The 22,518-nt window shown below is 35.9% G+C and overlaps 2 protein-coding genes across 2 annotated transcripts; one reads left to right on the top strand and one right to left on the bottom strand.

The window, feature by feature from the left end:
* Positions 1 to 1,205: 1,205 nt before the first annotated feature.
* Positions 1,206 to 20,197, bottom strand: pnpla7b (patatin-like phospholipase domain containing 7b). Its single transcript, XM_051110969.1, has 36 exons — positions 20,086 to 20,197; positions 18,873 to 18,922; positions 18,525 to 18,599; positions 18,347 to 18,431; positions 18,107 to 18,189; positions 17,894 to 17,982; positions 17,666 to 17,806; positions 17,377 to 17,536; positions 16,429 to 16,509; positions 16,180 to 16,308; positions 15,689 to 15,769; positions 15,423 to 15,588; positions 14,191 to 14,274; positions 13,985 to 14,070; positions 13,722 to 13,877; positions 13,543 to 13,620; positions 13,247 to 13,452; positions 12,759 to 12,890; positions 12,490 to 12,613; positions 11,390 to 11,503; positions 11,230 to 11,305; positions 10,788 to 10,937; positions 10,630 to 10,693; positions 9,891 to 10,059; positions 9,489 to 9,671; positions 7,088 to 7,206; positions 5,317 to 5,473; positions 5,114 to 5,230; positions 4,957 to 5,026; positions 4,768 to 4,884; positions 4,387 to 4,535; positions 3,340 to 3,492; positions 3,142 to 3,258; positions 2,979 to 3,060; positions 2,768 to 2,892; positions 1,206 to 2,695 (listed from the first exon to the last, which is right to left on the bottom strand). The coding sequence occupies exons 2-36, from the start codon at positions 18,912 to 18,914 to the stop codon at positions 2,627 to 2,629; spliced, it is 4,029 nt and encodes a 1,342-aa protein (XP_050966926.1). The 5' UTR covers positions 18,915 to 18,922; positions 20,086 to 20,197; the 3' UTR covers positions 1,206 to 2,626.
* Positions 20,198 to 21,397: 1,200 nt separating this feature from the next.
* Positions 21,398 to 22,513, top strand: mrpl41 (mitochondrial ribosomal protein L41). Its single transcript, XM_051110976.1, has 2 exons — positions 21,398 to 21,464; positions 21,966 to 22,513. The coding sequence occupies exon 2, from the start codon at positions 21,994 to 21,996 to the stop codon at positions 22,399 to 22,401; it is 408 nt and encodes a 135-aa protein (XP_050966933.1). The 5' UTR covers positions 21,398 to 21,464; positions 21,966 to 21,993; the 3' UTR covers positions 22,402 to 22,513.
* Positions 22,514 to 22,518: the final 5 nt, after the last annotated feature.

Raw genomic sequence — 22,518 nt, 5'->3', positions numbered from 1 at the left:
TTACTAACATGCAGTATGGGTAAACACTATCAGTTACAAAATATTTTGATTACAAATACTGGAAAATCCACCATTTACTTCTATGATTGAATTAATTAAGATTAATACTTAAAGGGGTCATCGGATGCCCATTTTCCACAAGTTGATATGATTCTTTAGGGTCTCAATGAAAAGTCTATAATATACTTTGGTTAAAAATTCTCAATGGTTGTGTAAAAAACACCTTTTTTACCTTGTCAAAATGAGCTCTGTAAAAATCATCCCATTCTGAGGGATTGTTCCTTTAAATGCAAATGAGCTCTGCTGGCCCCGCCCCTCTCTTCTCTATGTGGAGTGACAGTCTGTTTACTTTAGCCGCATTTAGCCACGAAACTTGCTAACTAGCACGTTATTAGGAAAGGTGATTGCAGAGATTCATTAAAAAAAAACCTTATTCTCACTTCTGCTGTAGGTGAAGCTGGATCACGAATGATTTGCACGAACATAGACACATTTATGTAGATCGGGAGGCGCATTCCCTTCACAAACAAACATAATCCACTGCATCTTCAGCAGCTCAGATGTCGGGAGTAAATGACACCGTTGTTCATTATTACATCCAGCAACACAACACCTCAATCGCTCAATAGGAGATATTCTTGTCTAACTTACATCCCTGCTCCTGCATTGAAACAATGGAGGTCGGACTGTTACAGCTGATCTGAGGCAAGACCCCCATGTCAGTCAACTATTGTGGGAGTGGACTCTGTCGGTGTGATGGCACCCGATGACATCCGATGCATCCAATGACCCCTTCGAAAAAAATTTTTTTTTTTTTTTTACATAAAAATAAATACTTTTGTTCAGCTTTTAATAAATGACGTTCTTTTGAACTGTATATTCATCAAAGAATCCAAAAGAATTAAAATTCTTTAAAGAACAAAAAAGTAGCATTTTCTACAAAAAAATTAAGCAACACAACTGTTTTCAACATTAATAATAATAATAAGAACTGTTTTCTGAGCACTAAATCAGCATATTAGAATGATTTCTGAAGGATCATTTGAGATTGAAGACAGTAATGATGCTGAAAATTCAGCTTTGCCATCACAGGAATAAATTACATGAAAAATATATAAAAATAGCAAACAGTTAATTTGTAATAATGTTTCACAGTATTACTGTTTTTATTGTAGTTTGTGTCAAATAAATCCAGGCTTGGTGAGCATTGGAGACTTCTTTCAAAAATCAGTTTTTAAATCTCTAGTTTTGTGCAGTGTTCCCCAACAAAGGGCAATAACAGCTTATGAACAACATATTTACTTGCCTTTCATATCTTTACACCTTTACACAGCTTACAGTCTGCATTTATGGATTGCTGAAACCCTGATCCAGTCTGCTTTTTATTAAGCTTCTCTTCTTACTGGTTGCAGCACTTTGTTCTTGTCAGACTGTCAATGAATTCTAACATCACTGTAGAAAGGCACAAAGGAGAACACCTCTATATCAATCCACTTATTCATCCATCAAATCAAACACTTGGCAGGAAGCAAATTTCAGAGATCTGATAGAGTGCCAGATCAATAAAGTACCAGTCACTCAGACTGCCAACCAGAAAAAAAGTTTGAAAACACTGACCTTCGTCATTATTTCTTCAGCAGTACACAAGGAAAAATCATCGCCTGTGAAGAGGGGTCTTGGCATCTTAACTTTGACTGGAGTTACAAAGGTGACGATATCATCATGGTTTTCGTGATATCAAAACAAAACAGTATTTATTTTCTAATTTTTCATAAATTATTCCCCAACACTGAACTGAAACATTTCGTTTCATCTTAAGGCCTTGTCCAAGGTCCTGAAAATGATTTTGCATTGACTGCTCCATTTTTGAGGAAGAGACTACAGATCCAAATATTTCAGGCATCTCCTTATGTTTTCATTGTACAATGAGCTCTTACTTCAGAAGATGAAGGAAAATGGTTCGTCATCATGTGAGATACTACATATCTAGTATTCAACAACCAACCAGGAATTCAGACAACTAAGAACTTTTAATAGACCAAAAACACACTAAAACATTGTCAGTTGCTTCAATCAAATTTTACCTATAATCCAAAATAAAAGCTATGCTTATTTAGTGATTTACCAACATGGCTACAAATAGAATATCTCTCACAGTTATATTTACTAGTTCATCCTTCTCTTCTAGTTATAAATTAGTTGGACTAGTGTTAACTTCACTAACAAGACAATATGGACACAAAACAGCTTATCGTTTCACACAGTATTCAACTGTGTCAAGGTTGCATTGACAGCTTGCATGAATATGAAATGTAAAGGGTTTTAAATATTACTGACCTTGTGTAATACTAGAAGTAAACTTTGTTACTAAACTTTGAGACAGCTCAGTGTTGTGTTGTCCGTCACCGTTACAGGCCTTCCCAAAGAATAACAAATGAGACTGTGGTCTAATGTAGATGTACCATAATACTTGATTTTTCTATTAAGTACCTGTTAGTTATTAATAATTCAAGTAATACTGATAATGTTACTTGTTAAAATCCGTTAAAACCCTTATGAAGACTCATAATACTGAAAAGAAAAAAAAACAAACAAGCAAAACATCTTGGAAAGTAAGTAATTGAGGTCAGTTGGTATTATGGCTGTTGTGGTTGAGTGCTCGATGTCGCCTTGTCCTGATCTCCATTTCATCATCCTGTTTGGAAGGTAAAAATCATAAGAATTATGAATAACCATATGAAAAAATAACTTATCTAACTTATCTTACTGTATCAGGTGTGTCATCCTCCTCTTCTTCTTCAGTATGTTCACTGTGTTCGCTGTTTGGATTGGACAGATCGAAGTCTGACAGCACTGCATCTTCATCATAGTCTGTCTGGTACTCCGACTCCTCTGTGTGTGAGAGAATGTAAGAAACAACGCAAAGATAAGAGAATTGCATAGACAACGGTCATCAGTGAAGATCATTTATTTCTCACCATCCACCATGGCTTGTTTCACTGGCTCTATTCTGGACACTATTTCAGCCAGATCAGTGAAAGAAGCATTGGGACAGGTCACCTGGATGACAGATAACCAGAGAATTAGCTTGTGAGTAAACAGCCTGACACTGCAGCATAAAGCTTATTTGAACTCTCTTACATTAGTGCTCCTGGATTTGTGGAATTCCTCTTGATGTTGGTCTTTGAGCATTGTTTCCCTCACCCCGCTCCGGCACCACACGTCAAACACGGTCTTTCCATGCTGGAAGCCAACATCCTGCAATAATAGAAAAATGTCATTGCTACAGTTAAAGCCAAAGAAACAGGAGTTTCTATGAGATGTTGACAGCCCACTTACAGCAATCTCATCAAATTTGCCAAAGTCCAGTGTGCCATAGCGATCTATGGGTGGTCGCAGGTACTCGCAGTAGTCACTGTCTTTTACCATTTCCAACTGACGCACAGAACACACATAAGCCAGACGGGTCTGAATCTCTGCCATGTTCAACACCTAGAGGAAGCCATAAAAATGCATATTGTTTGATAAAAAAAGCAAGGGAGTAAGATAATGATGAAAAGCACTTTTTATTTTATAAGGGCTTAAAAACAATGTGTGTGCGTGTGTGTGTGTTTTAAGAAGTTAAGAATGATGTTTTTTTCTTATGCTTAGCAAAACTGCATTTTTTAAATTAAAAATTACTAAAAAATGTGTAATACTTTGAAGTATTATTGCAATTCAAGGTTAGTTTTCTATTTTTATATACTTTAAAACATAATTTATTCCTGTGATGCAAAAACAACAGCATTTTATTAAGTCCTACGTAACAATATACACTACCATTCAAAAGTCTGGGGTCAGTAATTTTTGTTTCTTCTTATAAAATAAATAAGACATTAATATACACTATTATTGCAAAAGTGATAGTTAAGACTTATATTGTTAAAAAAGATTCCTATTTTGAATAAATTCTTTTTTTTTTTTTTTTTATTCATCAAAGAATCCTGAAAAAAGTATCACAGGTTACCAAAAATATTAAGCAAGACAATTGTTTTTAACACTGATAATAAATCGGTATATTAGATAGATTTTTAAAGGATCATGTGACACTGAAGACTGGAGTAATGATGCTAAAAATTCAGCTTTGCATCACAGAAATAAATTACATTTTAAATTAAATTAAAATAGAAAACCATTTTTTAAAACTGAAATAATATTTTATAATTGTACTGTTTATTCTGTATTTTTGATCAAATTGCCTTAATAAGCATAAGAAATTTCTTTAAAAATAAAAAAAAAAAAAAAAATTTAATATATATATATATATATATATATATATATATATATATATATATGTAGAAACAGAAATCCATTATATTCTATCAGTGATCTTCTAGATCTTCTGACCTTTACTTTCTGTGTCAGAGGGTTCAAGCGTTTCCAAAGCAGCCACCATCCAGATAAAGAGTCTCCATAATTAGTCAGATCGGTCTCATCCTGACTGCCAACATCAACAGCAATCACCAACTTCGCACCCATCGAGCGAGCTGTGTCAGCTTTACAAAAATGTAATGTTTAAAATACCTTAACAACTAACATTTCACAATTAGCAGTTTAGGGCTGGGTGATAAGGCATTCTACAATATAAATGATAGTTAACAGATGAAATTTGTTATATAGTATATATTGCTTTAGGTGAGCAAATGTAAGCTGGTAAAGCTTTTAAAACTGCAATACCTATAATAAACTCTAATTTTTCCAACCTAAGAGTACAATAGGACACTTAACCAGGTAGGTTATTGATGTAGCCTCCATCCATGAGCAAGTGTCCATCTTTAGGGTCACATAAAGGAGGAAGATATCCAGAGAGAGACATACTGGCACGCACGTACCTCCACAGAGAACCTAAAAGAGAGTGTACATGTTAAGATCTGTCATTAAAGATAAGATGATAAGTTTTAGAAATAAAGAAGTTACCATCAGTGTGCACTCTCATGGAGGAGGCAGTGATGTCTGTGGTGATGTTAAAATATGGAATCCAAAGGTCCTACCATAAAAAGACAGAACTATGCTCAAGATTTAGGCTTACATAACTATGTTTATAATAGTTTGTATTGTGCAGTGTCAGGTGAACCTCAATTTGCTTGTCCTGGAAGATTCCACTAATGCTGGAGTTAAATGATGCGCCAGTAAACATGGATGTCACTGGGTAGGTTAAGTCTGTCATCTTCTTAAATATGGATCCAAAATCCTGTTGTGCACAAACGAAAAGAAAACTCAATTCATGGTTCTACATGTACTGCATGAATGTTAGTGTTCAGTGCTTAAAGGTCTCACCATGGCCCACTGGCGTGCCCTAACCGTCATTCGACTGACGCTTCGCTCTTCAGCATAGAGCGCTCCTATCAAGGAACCAATGGAAGTGCCACCAATTAGATCCACAGGAATCCCTGCTTCACTCAATGCCCGAATGATGCCCACCTGAGAGCAGCCTCTGTGGGTATAGTGTGTTTTCATTTTCACATATGCACATTGGTTTAAAGTGCTTTGTTGTCCATTGTGTGATATTAGTATTTTTATAAAGCATTTTAAAGGTAAAGTGAGCATGATTCAGTCATTTGTATAAGAATGTGAACACTGAGCCCTGAATGCTTTACAAACATTTATGTGTTGTTTGACATGTCAATTACTGGATCAACCAATCACATGAACTTGGGGCGGGACTACCAGTTTGACTGACAAGAGGCAGAGCAAAAGGAGCAGGGTTTGGAAAACCTACATTTTCATTTTGTTCTGCTAGTCACAAAAATTACGCACTTCACCTTTAAACATACTTCATATTTAAGCAAAGTCTATTAAAAGATTTTAAAATCTAGATGACAAGCTTATATGATCACAGAGACAATTATATATAACATGCTATTCATATATAGCTGAAGTCAAAAATTTACATACACACACTTGATATTTAATACCGTGTTGTTACCTGAATGATCCACAGCTTTTTTTTTGTTGTTGTTTGTTTAGTGATAGTTGTTTATGAGTCCCTTGTTTGTCCAGGGGGTGAAAACTTTTGAACAGAATAAAGATTTTTCATATTTCGCCTTAATATCATATTTTTTTCATTTAGTACTGCCCTCAGAAGCTACAAAAGATACTTACATGTTTCCCAGAAGACAAAATAAGTTCAATTTAATCTGATCTTTAAATAAAAAAAAAGTTTTCACCCCCTTCTTAACGCATTGTGTTTTCTTCTGGAGCATCAGTGAGTGTTTGAACCTTCCGTAATAGTTGCAGTCCCTCAGTTGTCCTCAGTGTACACAAAAATGCTGAAAAACCAACGAATTTGTGGGACCTGAAGGATTTTTCTGAAGAACTGCAGGCAGTTTAACTGTTCAGGATGAACAAGGGACTCATGAACAACTATCACTGAACAAAACAAACAAACAAACAATCAAGTGCATGTAAACTTTTGAACAGGGTCATTTTTATAAATTCAACTATTGTTTTCTCTCGAGGACTATATGTAAATGTCTTTTATGTTAAATATCTTATTGAGGTCATTACTAAATAAAAAAAAACATGCATTTTGTATGATCACTCTTATTTTGCAAATTATGCAGGTGTGTGTAAACTTTTGACTTCAACTGTAATGCAGTTACAGAATCACACAGCTGACAATTTATGTCACCACAACATGAATTAGATTAGACATTTTATCCCCCATTATATATCATGTTTTGACCCACCTTTAACACGTCGCTGATTACGACGATTAGCAGGCAGGGACAGAGAGCAGACAAAGAGTGGCTATCATCGAGAGAAACCACAGACATGCTGAGAATGTGAACCCCAAAACAACACTAATGAGTTAAAAATTACTATATTAGGATTAGTTGATGGGCACAAAATGACAAAACTTGTAAAAAATGCAAAGGATAAACAGTTAAATAGACTGCTGAACTACAGATGATTGAAGTAGTCAGCATTCTACTAACATCAACATGCTTTTACTAGATTAAGTATGGGAGAAATGTTGTTGGCAGCAGGCCACATGGATTGAGGTGGAACAGAATTATTGGTGATGAAGGGGAAGACAAATTCGTACCTGGCCCCCCCTCCTCCCAGCACCAGAGCGATAGCGTTGCCTGTCAGGATCCGAGCCAGACGCGAGAAGTCAGAGTGCCGGTCGGGAGGCTTCTCAAATACCCGCTGATACATCTCTCTCTGACAGGAGGAGAGGAAAGTGGGAGTTTGCACGGATAAGAGACGATAATGAGTAGATTAGATCAGACAGAAAAAGGTTTGAAGAATGTTCACTTAATAAAAGTGGATGGGGTCCAGCTGCATTACAGAAACTTCTTTCAGAAAATTCTTAATTTCTGACTTAAGGTTTAAAAAGTTGTTTCTTCAGTTAAATTACCATGGTTACTAAACAGATAGGATAGGATTCAGAGTTAGAATGTTTCTGTAATACAGCCCAAGTGTTGTCCAACTCTAAAGAAAAAAGCACCATAAAAGCATCATAAATTAGTCAGAATAGTCAATACAAATCATACACTACATTCCAAGTCTTCCGAAGCCATCTGATAGCTTTGCTTGAACTGTGTGAAATGTCTTGTTATTCACTGCAAATCTTCCCTTAAAATTTCCCTTCGTTCATTAGCAATGAGAAATTCCTCCAAACATACCTTTTTAGTAAAACTTTTAAAGAGGACCTATTATGCAAAAATCACTTTTATAAGGTGTTTGAACACAGTTGTGACTGCAATGTGTGAAAACATCCAGTCTATAATTGTAAAATCCACCCACTCATTTTTTAGAAACCGAATAAATCATAAACAGTCAGAAAAAGCAATTTCAGATTCTCCCTACGTACATGTCATTGTAGGAAAAAAGTCCTGGCCATTTGTGACGATCTCTGCCCTATTAACATAGACACAGCCCTGAGTGAGAAGCAGCAGTTCACCATTACTGGAGATATACAATGTCAGCGCCAAAGAGGCATTACAAATGTTGTATTTTCTGATACACCAGTGAACATAAGAGTCTCCATAAACTCCCTGCATCTGAGCCGCTGAGGATAAATTTTATTTTTCGAAGGAATTGTCCTGGGAAAAAAAAAAATCAATAAAGTCCCCTACATGTTTAGGGATCAATACCAACACTTCATGTGCGAACATCAGCTCCAGACAAAGTAAGTATCACACGTTTGTTTTCCAAATTGCCTATAAAGTTTGTGATGAGACTCGCGATGAGATTATGGGTTATTTTTATTGTGCCGTGCTCCTTGTCTGTGTAATTCATAAACACGTATTTATTATGCATAGTACAATTAGATGACTGACTTTTAAACCAAGTACATTTCTGTGGTGGAGCATGAGCTCTTGAAGCTACACTCTCTTCTCTGGGAGCACCAGCTCATTTGCATTTAATAGGACAAACACAAAAATGGCAAGTTTTGGCTCATATGTGGCCATTTTAACAAGCTATAAAAATGATCTGTAGGGTATTTTGAGCTAAAATTTCACATACACACTTTGGGGACAACAGAGATCTTTTACATCTTGTAAAAGGGAGCATAGTAGGTCACCTTTAATATCTAATTATTATTAGTTATATGTTGGGTAAGGTTCATTTGCTAAGGTGTTTTAAAGCCTATGGCCCTACATATGACCAGTGAAATTTTAGTCTCAAAGTATTAAATATAATTAGTCACCCTCATGTCGTTCCAAACCCGTATGACCTTCGTTCATCTTCGGAACAAAAATTAAAATATTTTTGATGAAATCCGAGAACTTTCTGACGCTGCATAGACAATAACTCAACTGACACATTCAAGGCCCAGAAAGGTAGTAAAGAAAGTAAAGGTAGTATCACCAAAATAGTCCATGTGACTAAAATAGTCCAAAACAAAAATAATGACTTTAGTTAACAATTTTGTCTCTTTTGTTTACAAGAGTGCCAGGACGCATGCACGTGCATTCCTCTACTTGTAATGAAGGCACGGCGCATCCAGGTTCTACGCAAGAAAGCAGGCTCCTGGGTCAGCAGCACCACATGCATGCGTTGTCAACGCACGCCGAAGACTGTCACAGAGGAGAAGAAATTGTTGTATAAATTTATTTTAGTTGTTTCTACGCAGAAAGTATTAATGTAGGTTCATAGCATTAAGGCTGAACCATAGATGTACTATTTTAACAATGTCCTTATTACTTTCTAGGACTTAAATGTGGTAGTTGTGTTGCTGTTTATGCAGGATCAGAAAGCTCTTAGTTTTAATCAAAAATATTATGGGTTTGGAATGTCATGAGGGTGAGTAATTAATGATAGAATTTTCATTTTGGGGTGAACTACCCCTTTAAAGTGATTAACGGTTTCATGGTTTTAGCTTTTGTAATCTAAAATAAATCCGCATTACATTTGTCATTTGGAAAATGGATGGATTTGGCTCAGTCTTTATAACAGCATTTATATTTGCAACAACAATAGGCTGTTTACACAGGTACCAGTTTGGGCAGACTCCTCCTGGAGAAGACCCTGTGGGGGCAGGACAGGTGCAGATGTCTAGAGATCCAGCTGCGCATGTTGAGCCATTCTGCCGTTCCTCTAGGTGGAGGCCCGTCCTCGCGGTGCAACAGGACCAGCTGCTTCTGAGCTCTCACAGCACTGCTCTCTAGCATACGCTCCAGCTGATACCACAAACAAAGCCAAAAAGCTCAGTTTACCAAATAGTTTAACATAAATCTATGCACAGAAATTAATTAAATAATTAGTCAACATGTCAGGCAATCCTCCTCTATGTAAAATAAATCAGTCTTCATCTCATGTGAGTTTACATGATTTTAAAAATATGCTTTAAAAGTAGTATTTGCTTCTTTATAAGCAAAACCTTTCTAATGACAATTTACCTCTCCAACAGTAGGCTCCTGTTCCCCCAGACCCACTATAATGATGCAATCAGCCTGTCTGATGCAACGTTGGGTCCAAGGAGTCAGAGAACTATCAGACTGATACAGAACAATCCGGTGGATGTCCTCTTGTTGACCCAGCCAGCTTGATAAACGGTACTCATGAACACTGAAAAGGAAATAATAAATCAAATAAACAGTACGTCATAGGAAAAAAAAACACAGTGTTTGACTAATTTCACTGGGAAAAAATACATATATAATGCATCCCAACTTGCATACTACCCATCCTAAATGGTATGCAAGATTAGAATTAGTGCACCCCAAATCATAGTGCACTGTAAATAGCATGTCAAAGGTGACCAGTCAGTGGATTTACACAGTGTGTATCTTTTTCTGCCAATGTTGCACACAATGTGGTGGCTCATTTTAGACACTTTGCAGAAAAATCGTAAGGAATGCAAAAGTTGCTTCAGTGTTTTTTTTAATGCATGAACCTAAAAGTTAAGTAGGCCCTAATAATCATAAGGCATTATTCAGTTAATAAATTTAGCTAGATGTGAACACCTACAGTACATGGAGATGCAAAGGTTACAGTGGAAGTCTGTGAAAACAAGACAATTGTGGCAGTGCGCCCAAATCTGGCATACCGTCTTTATAGATACCTTTAAAAATATTTTTATAATTACCTGTGAGGTACACACTTTTAGTGCATAGTATGCAATTATGCAACTCTCACCTGTCCAAAGCTGCAATGCCCAGGCGCTGTCTGATGATGTCACTGGTTAGAAGCAAAGTGGGACCTAATTAAAACATAAAGACGATAGTTAAGACAGTCCACTTAGTATCACTTTACTTTGAGGCAAATTAAGGAGGGAAAAGAGACCAATAGCTGACCAATGGCACTGAGAGCATGCTGCAGCTCCAAAGTGAAGGCAGTCAAAGGCACCTCCTCAGACACAGGCAGTATGGCAACCGTAGACAGATTGGCAGCTGGGTTTCCTGCATCCCACTTACTGCTTGGAGTGTGAAAACCCAGACTGCGCACTGTGAAGATCATTAATGTGCATTATTAATGGGGACATTCCATGGACGTAATGGTTTTTATACTGTACAAACCGTATTTTCTATCACGCTACACCTAAACCTAGCCCTCACAGGAGACTGTGCACACTTTTACTTCCTGAAAAATCTCATTCTGCATGATTTATAAGCCTGTTTCCTCATGGGGACCTAAAAATGTCCCCACAAGGTCAAAATTTACTGGTATTACTATTGTTGTGGGGACAATTGGTCACACACACACACACACACACATACATGTCTCATAAATACACACCTGATAGTGGACCATTCACTTGCTGCATGTTGCCCAAGATTTTCTGTCCTAGAAGATGAATCAGCCGAGTCACAACCTATGAATGAGTGTGACACGTGTTACTGTATATGAAACAAAATATCAAGAGATGTGTTAATGGTTTTTTTTAACATGTTCTAACCTGTGGGTATTTCCTCTTAATAGAGTTAAGAGCTCCTTCAGGCAGTTTGGCTAGTTCAGAGTCTCGGACTGCATGGACTGTAGTGGCTCTGTTTAAATGAGTCAAAGCTTCCACCTAATATCAAACACACACTTTTAAAAGATGGAAACTGCAGCAGGATGTTTATTAAACACTCCACAAAATTATCTGATTTTTTTTGTTGTGTAAAGTTTGGAATCAGTAAGATTTTTCTTGTTTTTCTTTCGTTTCTTTTGCTCATGAAGGCTGTTTATTGGATCAAAAATACAGAACAAATGTAACAATATTATTACAATGTTAAATATTTTTATTTATTTTAATATACATTAAAATTTATTCCTGTGACCAAAACTGAATTTTCAGCATCATTACTTCAATATTCAGTGTCACATGATCCTCCAGAAATCATTCTGATATGCTGATTTATGTGCTGCTTAATGTTTTGTTGGAATCTGTGATACTTTTTTCAGGATTCTTTAATAAATAAAAAGCTAAAAAGAACAGCATTTATCCACAAAACACCATTTATAAGTTTGGGTCAGTAAATGTTGATTCTTTCTTTTTTTGAAAGAAATGAATACTTTTATTCGACAAGTGTGTTAAACTGATAAAAAGTGATAGCAAAGACTTACATTGTTGAATAAATGCTATTGCATTTCTTGAATAAATGCCGTTCAACTTTTTATTTATCAAAGAATCCTGAAAAAAAGGGTTCCGAAAATATTTGGCAGCACAACTGTTGTCAACATAGATAATTCTAATAATAAATCAAAATATTACAATGATTTCTGAAGGGTCTGAAGTGTCACTTAATAACGGAGTAATGGCTGATGAAAATTCAGCTTTGCATCAAAGGAATAAATTAGATTTTAAAGTATATTAAAATAGAAATCCATTATTTTATACTGTAATACCATTTCGCAACATTACTGTTTTTTCTGTATTTTTGATCAAATAAATGCAGCTTTAATAAGAATAAGAGACTTACAAAACATTACAAGTTTTACAGGTCCCAAACTTCTGAGCAGCAGTGTAGATGGGCACATACACACACTTACATCCATCCATCCATCTCCACTTACCACACCAATGAGGTCTCCCCGTCCATACTCTCCAGCAAGCTCTTTTTTCCCATCATCCTTCATGATGACAGAGCGCAGACGGCCACTCAGAACAATGAAAGTGCTGTCTGACTTATCACCTTGTCTGAGAAAGACAAAAGAGAAAAATGAAAGAATTACAAGAAATATGTATTACATGCTCTTTTTCAAGTTCTTACATCATTGGAAAGCAGAACAGTGACCTTAGACAGATCTGAAACTGAGAGATTACATGGTAAAAGTGTCCTTACCTATAGACAGCCCGTCCGGCCTCCAATGCCATCCAGTCCAGGGCAAAGTCAATCTGTCGGACAAAGGAGGAGACCCTCCGTACCACCGTGTGGGCTACATTTAAGACCATTCGTGGCTCAGCACGCATTATCCTAGTGGATAAAAAGCACAGTTGACATGTTAAGCAGTGTTCTAATATGCTATACTTAATTTTACACTACTTATAAAAAAATCTAATAATTCTTATAATTTATTTAAATGTTTTTATTTTTTGCATAATAATTTTTGATAGTATTATTAATGTCCAATGTCATCTTGACTGGTGTTTGTGCTTCATTTTCAGAAGCAGTTTATAAGATTAGGTTGTTACCTATTTGATATAAATACTAGTATCAAATGATTAATTTGTCACAATTTTAATTAGTAGAAATATGTATAATCATTTTGAATTTTGTTTGGATTTGTCCTTAGAAATCGCTTTAAGTGACAGTTGGTGAACATCACATACTCATAGAAGTGTGTTTTGGAGATAGACAGGAAGCAGCAGTCCCGGTGGGCGCGCACAGAAAAGATTAGAGGCTCTCCTGTGAGAACAGCAAGGTGGCCGACCATCTCTCCTGGGTGAGCCACAAAAAGACATGTTTCTTCCTCTCTGTCAATCAGTCTCTGGTACACATGGAGAGTTCCTGAGACGACAAACTGCACGCTCACATCCTGTCACAGGCACAAAGTAGAAATGAATTCACATGTGACTTGAAAACCTGAAAAATAGAGGGGAGTCAAAGTGGCTCGATAACTTCCTACCTGGTCTCCCTCGCTTGCAACAACAGAGCCTGCCTTAACTTGTCTCAGAGTCACCCTATCTTCCAGAAGACTGTGGTCCTAGATTTTTCAATGACATAAAAACCACGGCAATGTTCCTATCATTATAATCATATTAATCGTCTTACATCAGTAGAACAATATAATTCATTCGGCCTGACCTGAAGTTGAATAATTTTAAGCAAGTCCTTCTTGGCAGCTTGGAAAATAGCATTAACTTTACAATGGTGGATGTGGCTGTAGTGTCCCCCAGTGTCTGAGTAGTGAAACACAGCTGAAGGAGAATGTTGCATTGTCACTGACTTCTTCCGCACGGCCTGGACAAGAGACAAAAGCACACATGAGATATAGAAAATATAAACAAATGTGAGGACAAAAACATATTACGGCTTTTTATTTGCGTATTCAAATTACGCAAAAGTACCTTAGGAATGACAATAGGACTTGTAGGGGCTTCCTCTTTTGTAATGCTTGCTCTGTCAAAAGCCATACTGTAGTCAGGGGACCCAGCTGAAAGATAAGCACACATTACCATACTCAAGAATATTCATTATGAATGTATTCAAGCATTACGTACAATGCCCAAGTCAGTATTGGGTATTTTGTAAAACATGCATAGTGAAGCACTACCATGGGTGCTGTCAAAAGGTGTTGACAGTGAGCGAGACTTTCTGAATAAAGCGGATGGACTTTCAGTTCGATGCCTCCCACCATCTTAAAAAACAAACAACCAAACAAAAGAGCAAGTAAGACCTAAAGACCTAAAGGCAGTTTCATAGCTCTTAGCAATATTTTTTTTTTTTGCGATAATATTAAAAAAGTTTAAAGGAGAAGTTTATGCTTTAAAGGAGAAGTCCACTTCTAAAACAAAGATTCACATATAATGTACTCACCCCCTTGTCATCCAAGATGTTCATGTCTTCTTTCTTCAGTCGGAAAGAAATTATGATTTTTGAGGAAAACATTTCTGCATTTTTCTCCATATAATGGACTGATATGGTGCCCCGATTTCGAACTTCCAAAAAGCAGTTTAAATGCGGCTTCAAACGATCCCAAATGCGGTTGTAAACAATCCCAGCTGAGGAAGAAGGGTCTTATCTAGCGAAACGATCGGTTATTTTCGTTCAAAAAAATACAATTTAAATACTTTTTAATTTTAAACGCTCGTCTTGTCTTTCTCTCCCTGAACTCTGTGTATTCTGACTCAAGGCAGTAAGGGTATGCCAAAAAACTCCAATTGTATTTTCTCCCTCAACTTCAAAAATAATTTCAAAATCATCCTACATCGCTGCAGAAGTACCAACACAGTTTTTGCAACATGAACATGCAAAGAGGATCAAACACCCTTAACAAAAAAGGTAAAACAGCAATATAGGATGATTTTGAAGTTGAGGGAGAACATGAGATGAGAGTTTTTCGACATACCCTAACTGTCATGAACCGGAACAAAAACAGTCCAAGCAGAGTAAGACAAGATGAGCGTTTGGCATTAAAAAAAAAGTATATAAATTGTATTTTTTAATGAAAATAACCGATCATTTCGCTAGATAAGACCCTTCTTCCTCGGCTGGGATCGTTTACAACCGCATTTGGGATCGTTTAAAGCCGCATTTAAACTGATATTTGGAAGTTCAAAATCAGGGTACCATATCAGTCCATTACATGGAGAAAAAATACTGAAATGTTTTCCTCAAAAAACATAATTTCTTTACGACTGAAGAAAGAAAGACATGAACATCTTGGATGACAAGGGGGTGAGTAAATTATTTGTAAACTGTTGTTCTGGAAATGGACTTCTCCTTTAACATTTTTACATGTAAATAATTCACAGCAAATGATTCTAAGCAAATACACAAACATACCCTCTCCTCTGTACATCTGACTTGTGTCACTGTAATGGTCTGTTGACCTTTGTGGGACCTTTTCAGAAACTTCTTCAATTGTCTGTGAGTGTCTGCGTAGTCCTTTGCCTGGACTGGCTTCTCCTACAACACTGGCCACTGAGACCAGTGGAACAGCTTGACTTTCCTACACGATATGATAGTAATGCTATATTTAACATATGTACTGTAATAAATACTGTAATAAATACTTTCCAAATGTAGAGCATGATTTGTAAACATCTAACCTTACTGAAAAGCTCTGTGGTCAGGCCCAGATAGTTGTGAAGGGCAAGAAAGGTAACTCTCTGAAGACGCACCATGATTATCTTGAAAAAAAAAAAAAAATAATAATAATAAAAAAGTTGTATCCCATCATAAGTAAAACAAACTGGCCTTTCTAACATATCTCATATTTGTCTTTTTAGATATATAAAAAAAAAAAAAGTAAATGCTTTTCTTTTGAACTTCCTATTCAGTCCTGACATAAATGTGAAGCACAACTGTGTTCAACATTGATGAAAATAAGAAATGTTACTTGAGCACCAAGTTATTCCGGAATCAGATTTCGGAATCATGTTGCTGCTGACAATTCTGCTTTGCCATCACATTAAAAAAGTATATTTCAAAATATATTAAAATAGAATTTTTATTCAAATAATTGCAACCTTTCTGAACTTAAGAGATAAAAAGGTTTTAAAAATCTTATCGTTAGTGTATTTTAGGTTTTAGGTTATACCTGAACAACTCGGACCAGGGTCTCTGGGTATTTCTCAAAGACGGACTGGAAAGCCTGTGCAGGAAGGCGGAGAACAGTAGTTGGGGCTGCTGCCCTGGCTGAGACAGTTTTATAGGGAGCTGGATATCCCTGTAGAATAACGAGTTCAAATATGAGACACATTTTAAAACTCTGTGAGCATGAAAACAGGTCAGATTACAGACATTTGCATATCAGACTGGGCAAAAAATTAGGCCAGATGGGTTTTACAGTGATGACATCAAGGATGCTGAGAAGACTGTGAACACTGTCTCCAGGCAAAACATGCTTCACCACAACCTCAGTCCCATCCTGAGCCAAAGAAACAAAAATACACAGTCAGAAATCTACATAATAGACAGAAAACTGGAAGCCTGTTTCCGCCACTGAATAAAAAATAAAAAATAAAAAGGTTATTGCGACTTTTTATCTCAAAATTCTGAATTTTTTTTCTTAGAATTGCATGATACAACATTGCAATTCTGACTTTTTTTCTCAGGATTGTGAGAAATGAACTGGCAATGGCAAGTTATGAAGTCAGAATTGCTTTTTATAAACTCACAATTGCGAGAAAAAGTCAATTTTGATGGGGAAAAATTATGTTCTCAGAATTCTGAAAATGTTCTCTGAATTCAGAAATTCTGAGAAAAATTCAGCTGTAAGTTTATATCTCACAATTCAGAATTTTTGAGATAAAAACTCACAATGGTGAGTTATAAAGAACAGAATTGCGCAATATGAACTTGTAATTGCGAGTTACAAAGTCATAATTGCGAGATATAACTCACAATTCTTTTTCTCAGAATTGAGAAATATAAACTTGCAATGGTGAGTTATAAAGACAGAATTGCATGATATAAACTCATAATTGCGAGTTATAAAGTTGGGAGATACCTGTATAAACTCACAATTCTGACTTTTTTTCTTGGAATTGCGTGATATAAACAATTGTGAGCAAAATAAAAAAGTCAGAATAGCAAGAAACAAACTCGCAATTGTGAGAAAAAAAGTCAGAATTGCGAGTTTGTATCACGCAATTCTCCGAAAAAAATTGCAAGATGTAAACTCCCAATAACCTTTTCTTGTATTTTTTATTCAGTGGCGGAAACAGGCTTCCATAGAAAACAAACTGATATTTAGTAGGATATATTAAAAACAGGTACAGTGTTTGGCTCTTACATTCTCATGGATACACAGATCAAGACGGCCATCCTGCACCACAAAGATGCTGTCATCTGTGTCACCTGGGCGGAATAATCCTTCCCCCTGCTGCAGCGTCACAAACACCATATGTCGACACAGTTCCAGAAACAAAGGTTTCTCAAAATGACCCAGAACCCTGAAAAACACAAAGCATAACACAGTTGCTGAAAAAGCATTGCCAGATCACTGGAGGTAGGATTCTATGCACTGTTTAGAATAGAAAAGAATCAATAGTTCTTGTAGGATGCCATGACAAGGTACCAACCTCACATTTTTCAGCATATACAGGACCTCAGAGGGCAGGTGAGAGTTCTGCATGTCGAATTCAGTCAGATCTGCTTCCAAGAGAGAAGGTGGAGGCTCTTTCGGCTGAAGTGTTGGTGGCTCCCTTCGGATACGTAGGATTCTGATCAAAAGACGGATAGGATGTTTACACAGGAATGGATTCACTTTCAAATGGGTGATTTTTCTTAGTTTGTGACTTTTCACATACTTGCGAGCTATTGATAGAACTTTTGTTCTTTTTCTGGTTCGCTTTTGAGATACTGGGCCTGAGGTGGCTGGTGAGGATAAGGTCTGGACCTGAATGGCCACAAATAACAACACTGCATTTTAAAACTGTCCCATGACCATCATATTAACAGTAGTTTTGTTGAAAGTAACAAGTAACAAGGTATTTTCCATCCAAAGTAACAAGTTCTGGTACTTTTCTCATTATCTTCCTGCCATAAAACATCACTTTGTCTCTTTTTCTGAAACGGTATTTAGGACCTTCAGCTTGCACTTCTCCTGGAAAATCAAAGAAAAAACAGTTAATGAAAAACTCTAAATCTCAAAACTTGGACAGCAGGCATTATAAGAACTTCAAATCTCACATTCTTATCACATCTATTAAAGAAGCACTTGTGAAAATCATTAATAAAACCATCAACAATCTCAAACTCACCAGACTTGTATCTTCTGTTCAGAAAAAAGGCAACAATACTGACAAATGAAATTGCAACAGCAGCTCCAATCAGCACACCAGTCCACTGTAATATGAAATGACAAAAAAAGACAGTAATAAACTGTCTGCAAGACAAACAATATGAGTCACTAAAACATAGGTGGAATTGTTATAATACCATGGTGCTGTGTAACTGATCCTCTATGAAGTGCTGCACGCGAGCCTTGATCTCACTCCCAGATGGCAGCACTGCCTAGAATACACAACAACGCAACAAAATCATCATTATAAACCAGGAACTGAAACAGGAAATAAGGAGCCTCTCTGAACACAGTATTGGTCAATGATTGTTTCACTGACAAATCACAAGACAGATGCTTTTGGACAAAGTCCACTTTACTCTGATGTGGTTATCCCTTTAAAAAGTGTCCTACAGAATAGTAAATAGTAGCATTCCTTTATTTACATATTTAATCATTCAGAAAAACTCACTCATACTCATTCAAAAATCTTGAATATGTCTTACCGGATATATACTGCACATATCATCTTGTTCTTTTTCTTCCATTTCTTACACTGAGGAGAAAGCAGAAATTTCACACAAACTACAAATCTAAATCTACAATATGCTTATTTTATCTCTCACAACATTCTCAAAATAAACAATGCATACTAAAGAGGCATGAAGCCATTTCTATTTACATGCTGAAACCTCAAAGACCAACTGTTCATTATAACATTTAAATAGTAACATAATACCTAATTATATTAAATATAAGAAAAAATGCATACAACAGCAGCTCAATTTCCAAAATGTGTCATAGGAACAAATGTGATGGGAAAACATTTGCAATATGAAACTCCCAGCACATACTCATGACCTGTTGACACTATTACCATCACATTTATCAAGTAGCCTACTGTACTTCACCTCTAATATTTCTTCAAAATATTTCTTTGCTGATGTTTAACCTGTAAAGCCCACTGTTGTACTATTACATAATTTTAGCTTGACTGAAAAAAAGTTTCTCTCTCTCTCTCTCTCTAAGACCAGATTTACCTAATTAATAGGTCTTATTGTTCAGCCCTTCAATGCAATTTGAAGCTAGATTTTAAAAACAGGCCTATTTACTTGGACATAAGGTTACACAACCTGTGAACTTCCATTGAAGCACATCATCTAGAACATTTAGTTATGCCCAAAATATTTTTTTCTGATTAGTAATGTCTAGATCATTTAGATATTAAGGTATTGTCCAATGCTTTGATCATTTTGGACTTCGAGCTTGTTAAACGTCAACATTGTTTAAAAAAATATACCAAACGGTCGTGGGAGGGATTCTGTCTGCAGCAACCTGTATCAAGGAATCATCTGACACTGCTTGTCGTCCCTCACTGCAATCTGACACCCCGTGAAATGATTCATGAGACCCTCTACTAGGGGAAAAAGTCAAACGCTCAAAGCAGGTTGAAGGTGACGCTTAAACTTCAATTTTAAGTGTGTTGCTCAGAAGAGCATTGGAAATGACAGTTAGATTGGTTTATGAAGAGGTGCAGAAAAGGATGTGGCTCTGGGTCAGAGGTAAACAAAGTTCTGTTGTTTACACACAAGTCGCGGCTGTAAATAAGGTTACACTGTCAATCACTGTAACTAACAAGACTGTAAAAACATTACGTGGTTGTATAACGCGAAGATCCTACATCTAAATAATGTCAGTAAATAAATAAATGGGAAATACCTTTTGAGCGGCGTTTCCAAACTGTTTTGTCACTCTCAATGCACTTTAGAGTCTCCCAGGGATTCCATTCACAATGTCAGTGCCCCCTAGCGACTACACGTGTTGCCAAATCCTGCAAGAAAAACAATCCAGTCTGATTAAACAGGCCCAAAATAAGCCTAAATGAGCCCAGTTAATTTCGTATATGTATACATTGCTAATCAAAAGCTTCTGAACAGTAACATTTTTAATGTTTTTTTAAAATAACTGTTTTCTATTTGAATATATTTGAAAATGTAATTTATTCCAGTGATTTCAAAGCTGAATTTTTTTACATAATTACTCCAGTCCATACGATCTGTCAGAAATCATCTAATATTATGAATTGCTGCTCAAAAACATTTATTATTATTATTATTATTATTATGTTGAAAATAGCTGAGTAGAATTCTTCCATGTTTCTCTGATGGTTTCTTTTTTTTCTTTGAAAAGAAATAAATCAGATAAATGCTGATCTTTGGATCTTTCTATTCAAAGAATTCTGAAAAAATGTACTCAACTGTTTTACATTTTGATAAATGATAATAAATAAATAATAATAAAAAAAAGAGTTTCTTGACCAGCAAATCAGCATATTAGAATGATTTCTGAAGGATCATGTGACACTAAAGACTGGAGTAATTACGCAGAAAATTTAGCTTCGATCACAGGAATAAATTACATTTTAAAATATATTCAAATAGAAAAGTTATTTTAGTTATTTTAAATATAACATATAGTTTTTTTTAAATATATTTTAAATATTAAAAATATTTCACAATATTACTGCTTTTGCTGAATTTTGGATCAAATAAATGCAGGCTTAGTGTAAAATCTCACAGTTTAAAAAAAAGTTGTTTTATCATTTTCTGCTATTGCCATTTCCAATAATTATACATATATTTTAATAGTATTTTTTTTAAAATAATTAATATATATTTATTTAATAATTAATTTGTAATGTATACATTAATAAAATACAACTATTTATATTTATAGTATATTTATATTTAAATATTTATACAACTAAATATTATAATATAAATCAGCAAGGTCAAAACTTGCATGTATTCTGATTTTAAAAAAAAACAAACAAACAAACAAACAAACAAATAAAAAAAACAACGCAACTTGCGACTTACCTATGGAATTTTTGAGTTTATAAGAAAACAAGCCCAAAGAAACTTATAACAAGCGGACATGGCAACACTGCCGAGGAGTAGCGCAAAGCCGCTAATCAGTAATCGCTTCTCCTATTGGCTCGCTCCAGACTGATTTGGCCAATCACAGTGGATGTCTTTACCACGCTTAACGTGGGACTACAGTGATCTTCTTGAACGCACAGTAGCACACTGTTCAAGGTTAGTGTGTGTCTTTTTATTGATTTCTACATTATATTTAATTACATTATACTTTATACGTGGCCAGCAACGTTTTCATTATTTTTTGGCGTTGTGTAAAAATAATTGCGGTGAATGGTTTTGACAACGCAACTGTAATAGCGTTCATTCTTCATTTTGAGTTAGTGTTTCTAACAAATGCAGTAAGACGACCGTTAAAAAGATGTCGAGATGTAAATTCTGTTGTCATTTTTGCTTGATACATAATACAAAAATACATAGTTTATGATGACAATGTTCATTGTTCATGCTCACTACCAAACTACAGCTGCACATGGAGCATCAGTGAACCTGCTTCCTTCATAACATACTACTGATGTACAATTTTGTTACTACTAAAAAATCGTAGTCAGTTTACATCTCACTCAAACAATGCTCAAAATTGATAGATATATTTACAGAATGAATATTATGTCATTGTTACACTGTAATAATAATAAAATTTAAACGGTTTCTGAACAGGTTGTTGCTGCAGTTAAATCACTGTAAAATGGGGGTCCTGTCAGCGCTAACACGGGGGCTCGTGAGAGGAGCTGACAGAATGGCAGAATGGACGAGCAAGCGAGGGCCCAGGACATTCTACAAGAGCAGAGGCGCGAGACCCACTGGAGTCCTCACCTCCAGCAGAAAGTTCATACCTGTACAGGCCATGATACCAGAGTTTGTGGTGCCCAGTCTGGAAGGATTTAACCTGAAACCATATGTGTCATACAAGACCCCAGCAGGCACAGAGCAGCCCATGACTCCAGAGATGCTCTTTAACGAGGTGGTGGCCCCACAGATCGAGAGAGACATTGAGGAAGGGGTTTTCAATGAGGAGAATCTTGAGAAATATGGATTAGAGAAAACACAAGAGGGGAAGCTGTTCAAGCTACATCCCAAGAACTTTGCTCGTTAAATGGACTTTGTGTTTCAGTGATTTGCTGATGGACTGTAAACAAGTGTGTGATGTTTTCTTTAACTGTTCAATGAACAGAAGTCATGAAAGATTAAAACTATTTCATATTTAACGCTT

The sequence above is a fragment of the Labeo rohita genome, chromosome 5 (assembly GCF_022985175.1).
Source record: "Labeo rohita strain BAU-BD-2019 chromosome 5, IGBB_LRoh.1.0, whole genome shotgun sequence".
NCBI classification, from domain to species: domain Eukaryota; kingdom Metazoa; phylum Chordata; class Actinopteri; order Cypriniformes; family Cyprinidae; genus Labeo; species Labeo rohita.
This window is presented reverse-complemented; position numbering and strand designations above follow the sequence as displayed.

Coding starts and splice junctions, on each gene's coding strand:
- mrpl41 (XM_051110976.1), top strand. CDS start 21,994: ATGGGGGTCCTGTCAGCGCTAACACGGGGGCTCGTGAGAGGAGCTGAC.
- pnpla7b (XM_051110969.1), bottom strand. CDS start 18,914: ATGGAAGAAAAAGAACAAGATGATATGTGCAGTATATATCCG. Junction 18,600..18,872: donor ATATGTGCAGTATATATCCG/GTAAGACATATT, acceptor TGTGTATTCTAG/GCAGTGCTGCCATCTGGGAG. Junction 16,309..16,428: donor GCATCCTTGATGTCATCACT/GTAAAACCCATC, acceptor GTTATTCTACAG/GGATATCCAGCTCCCTATAA.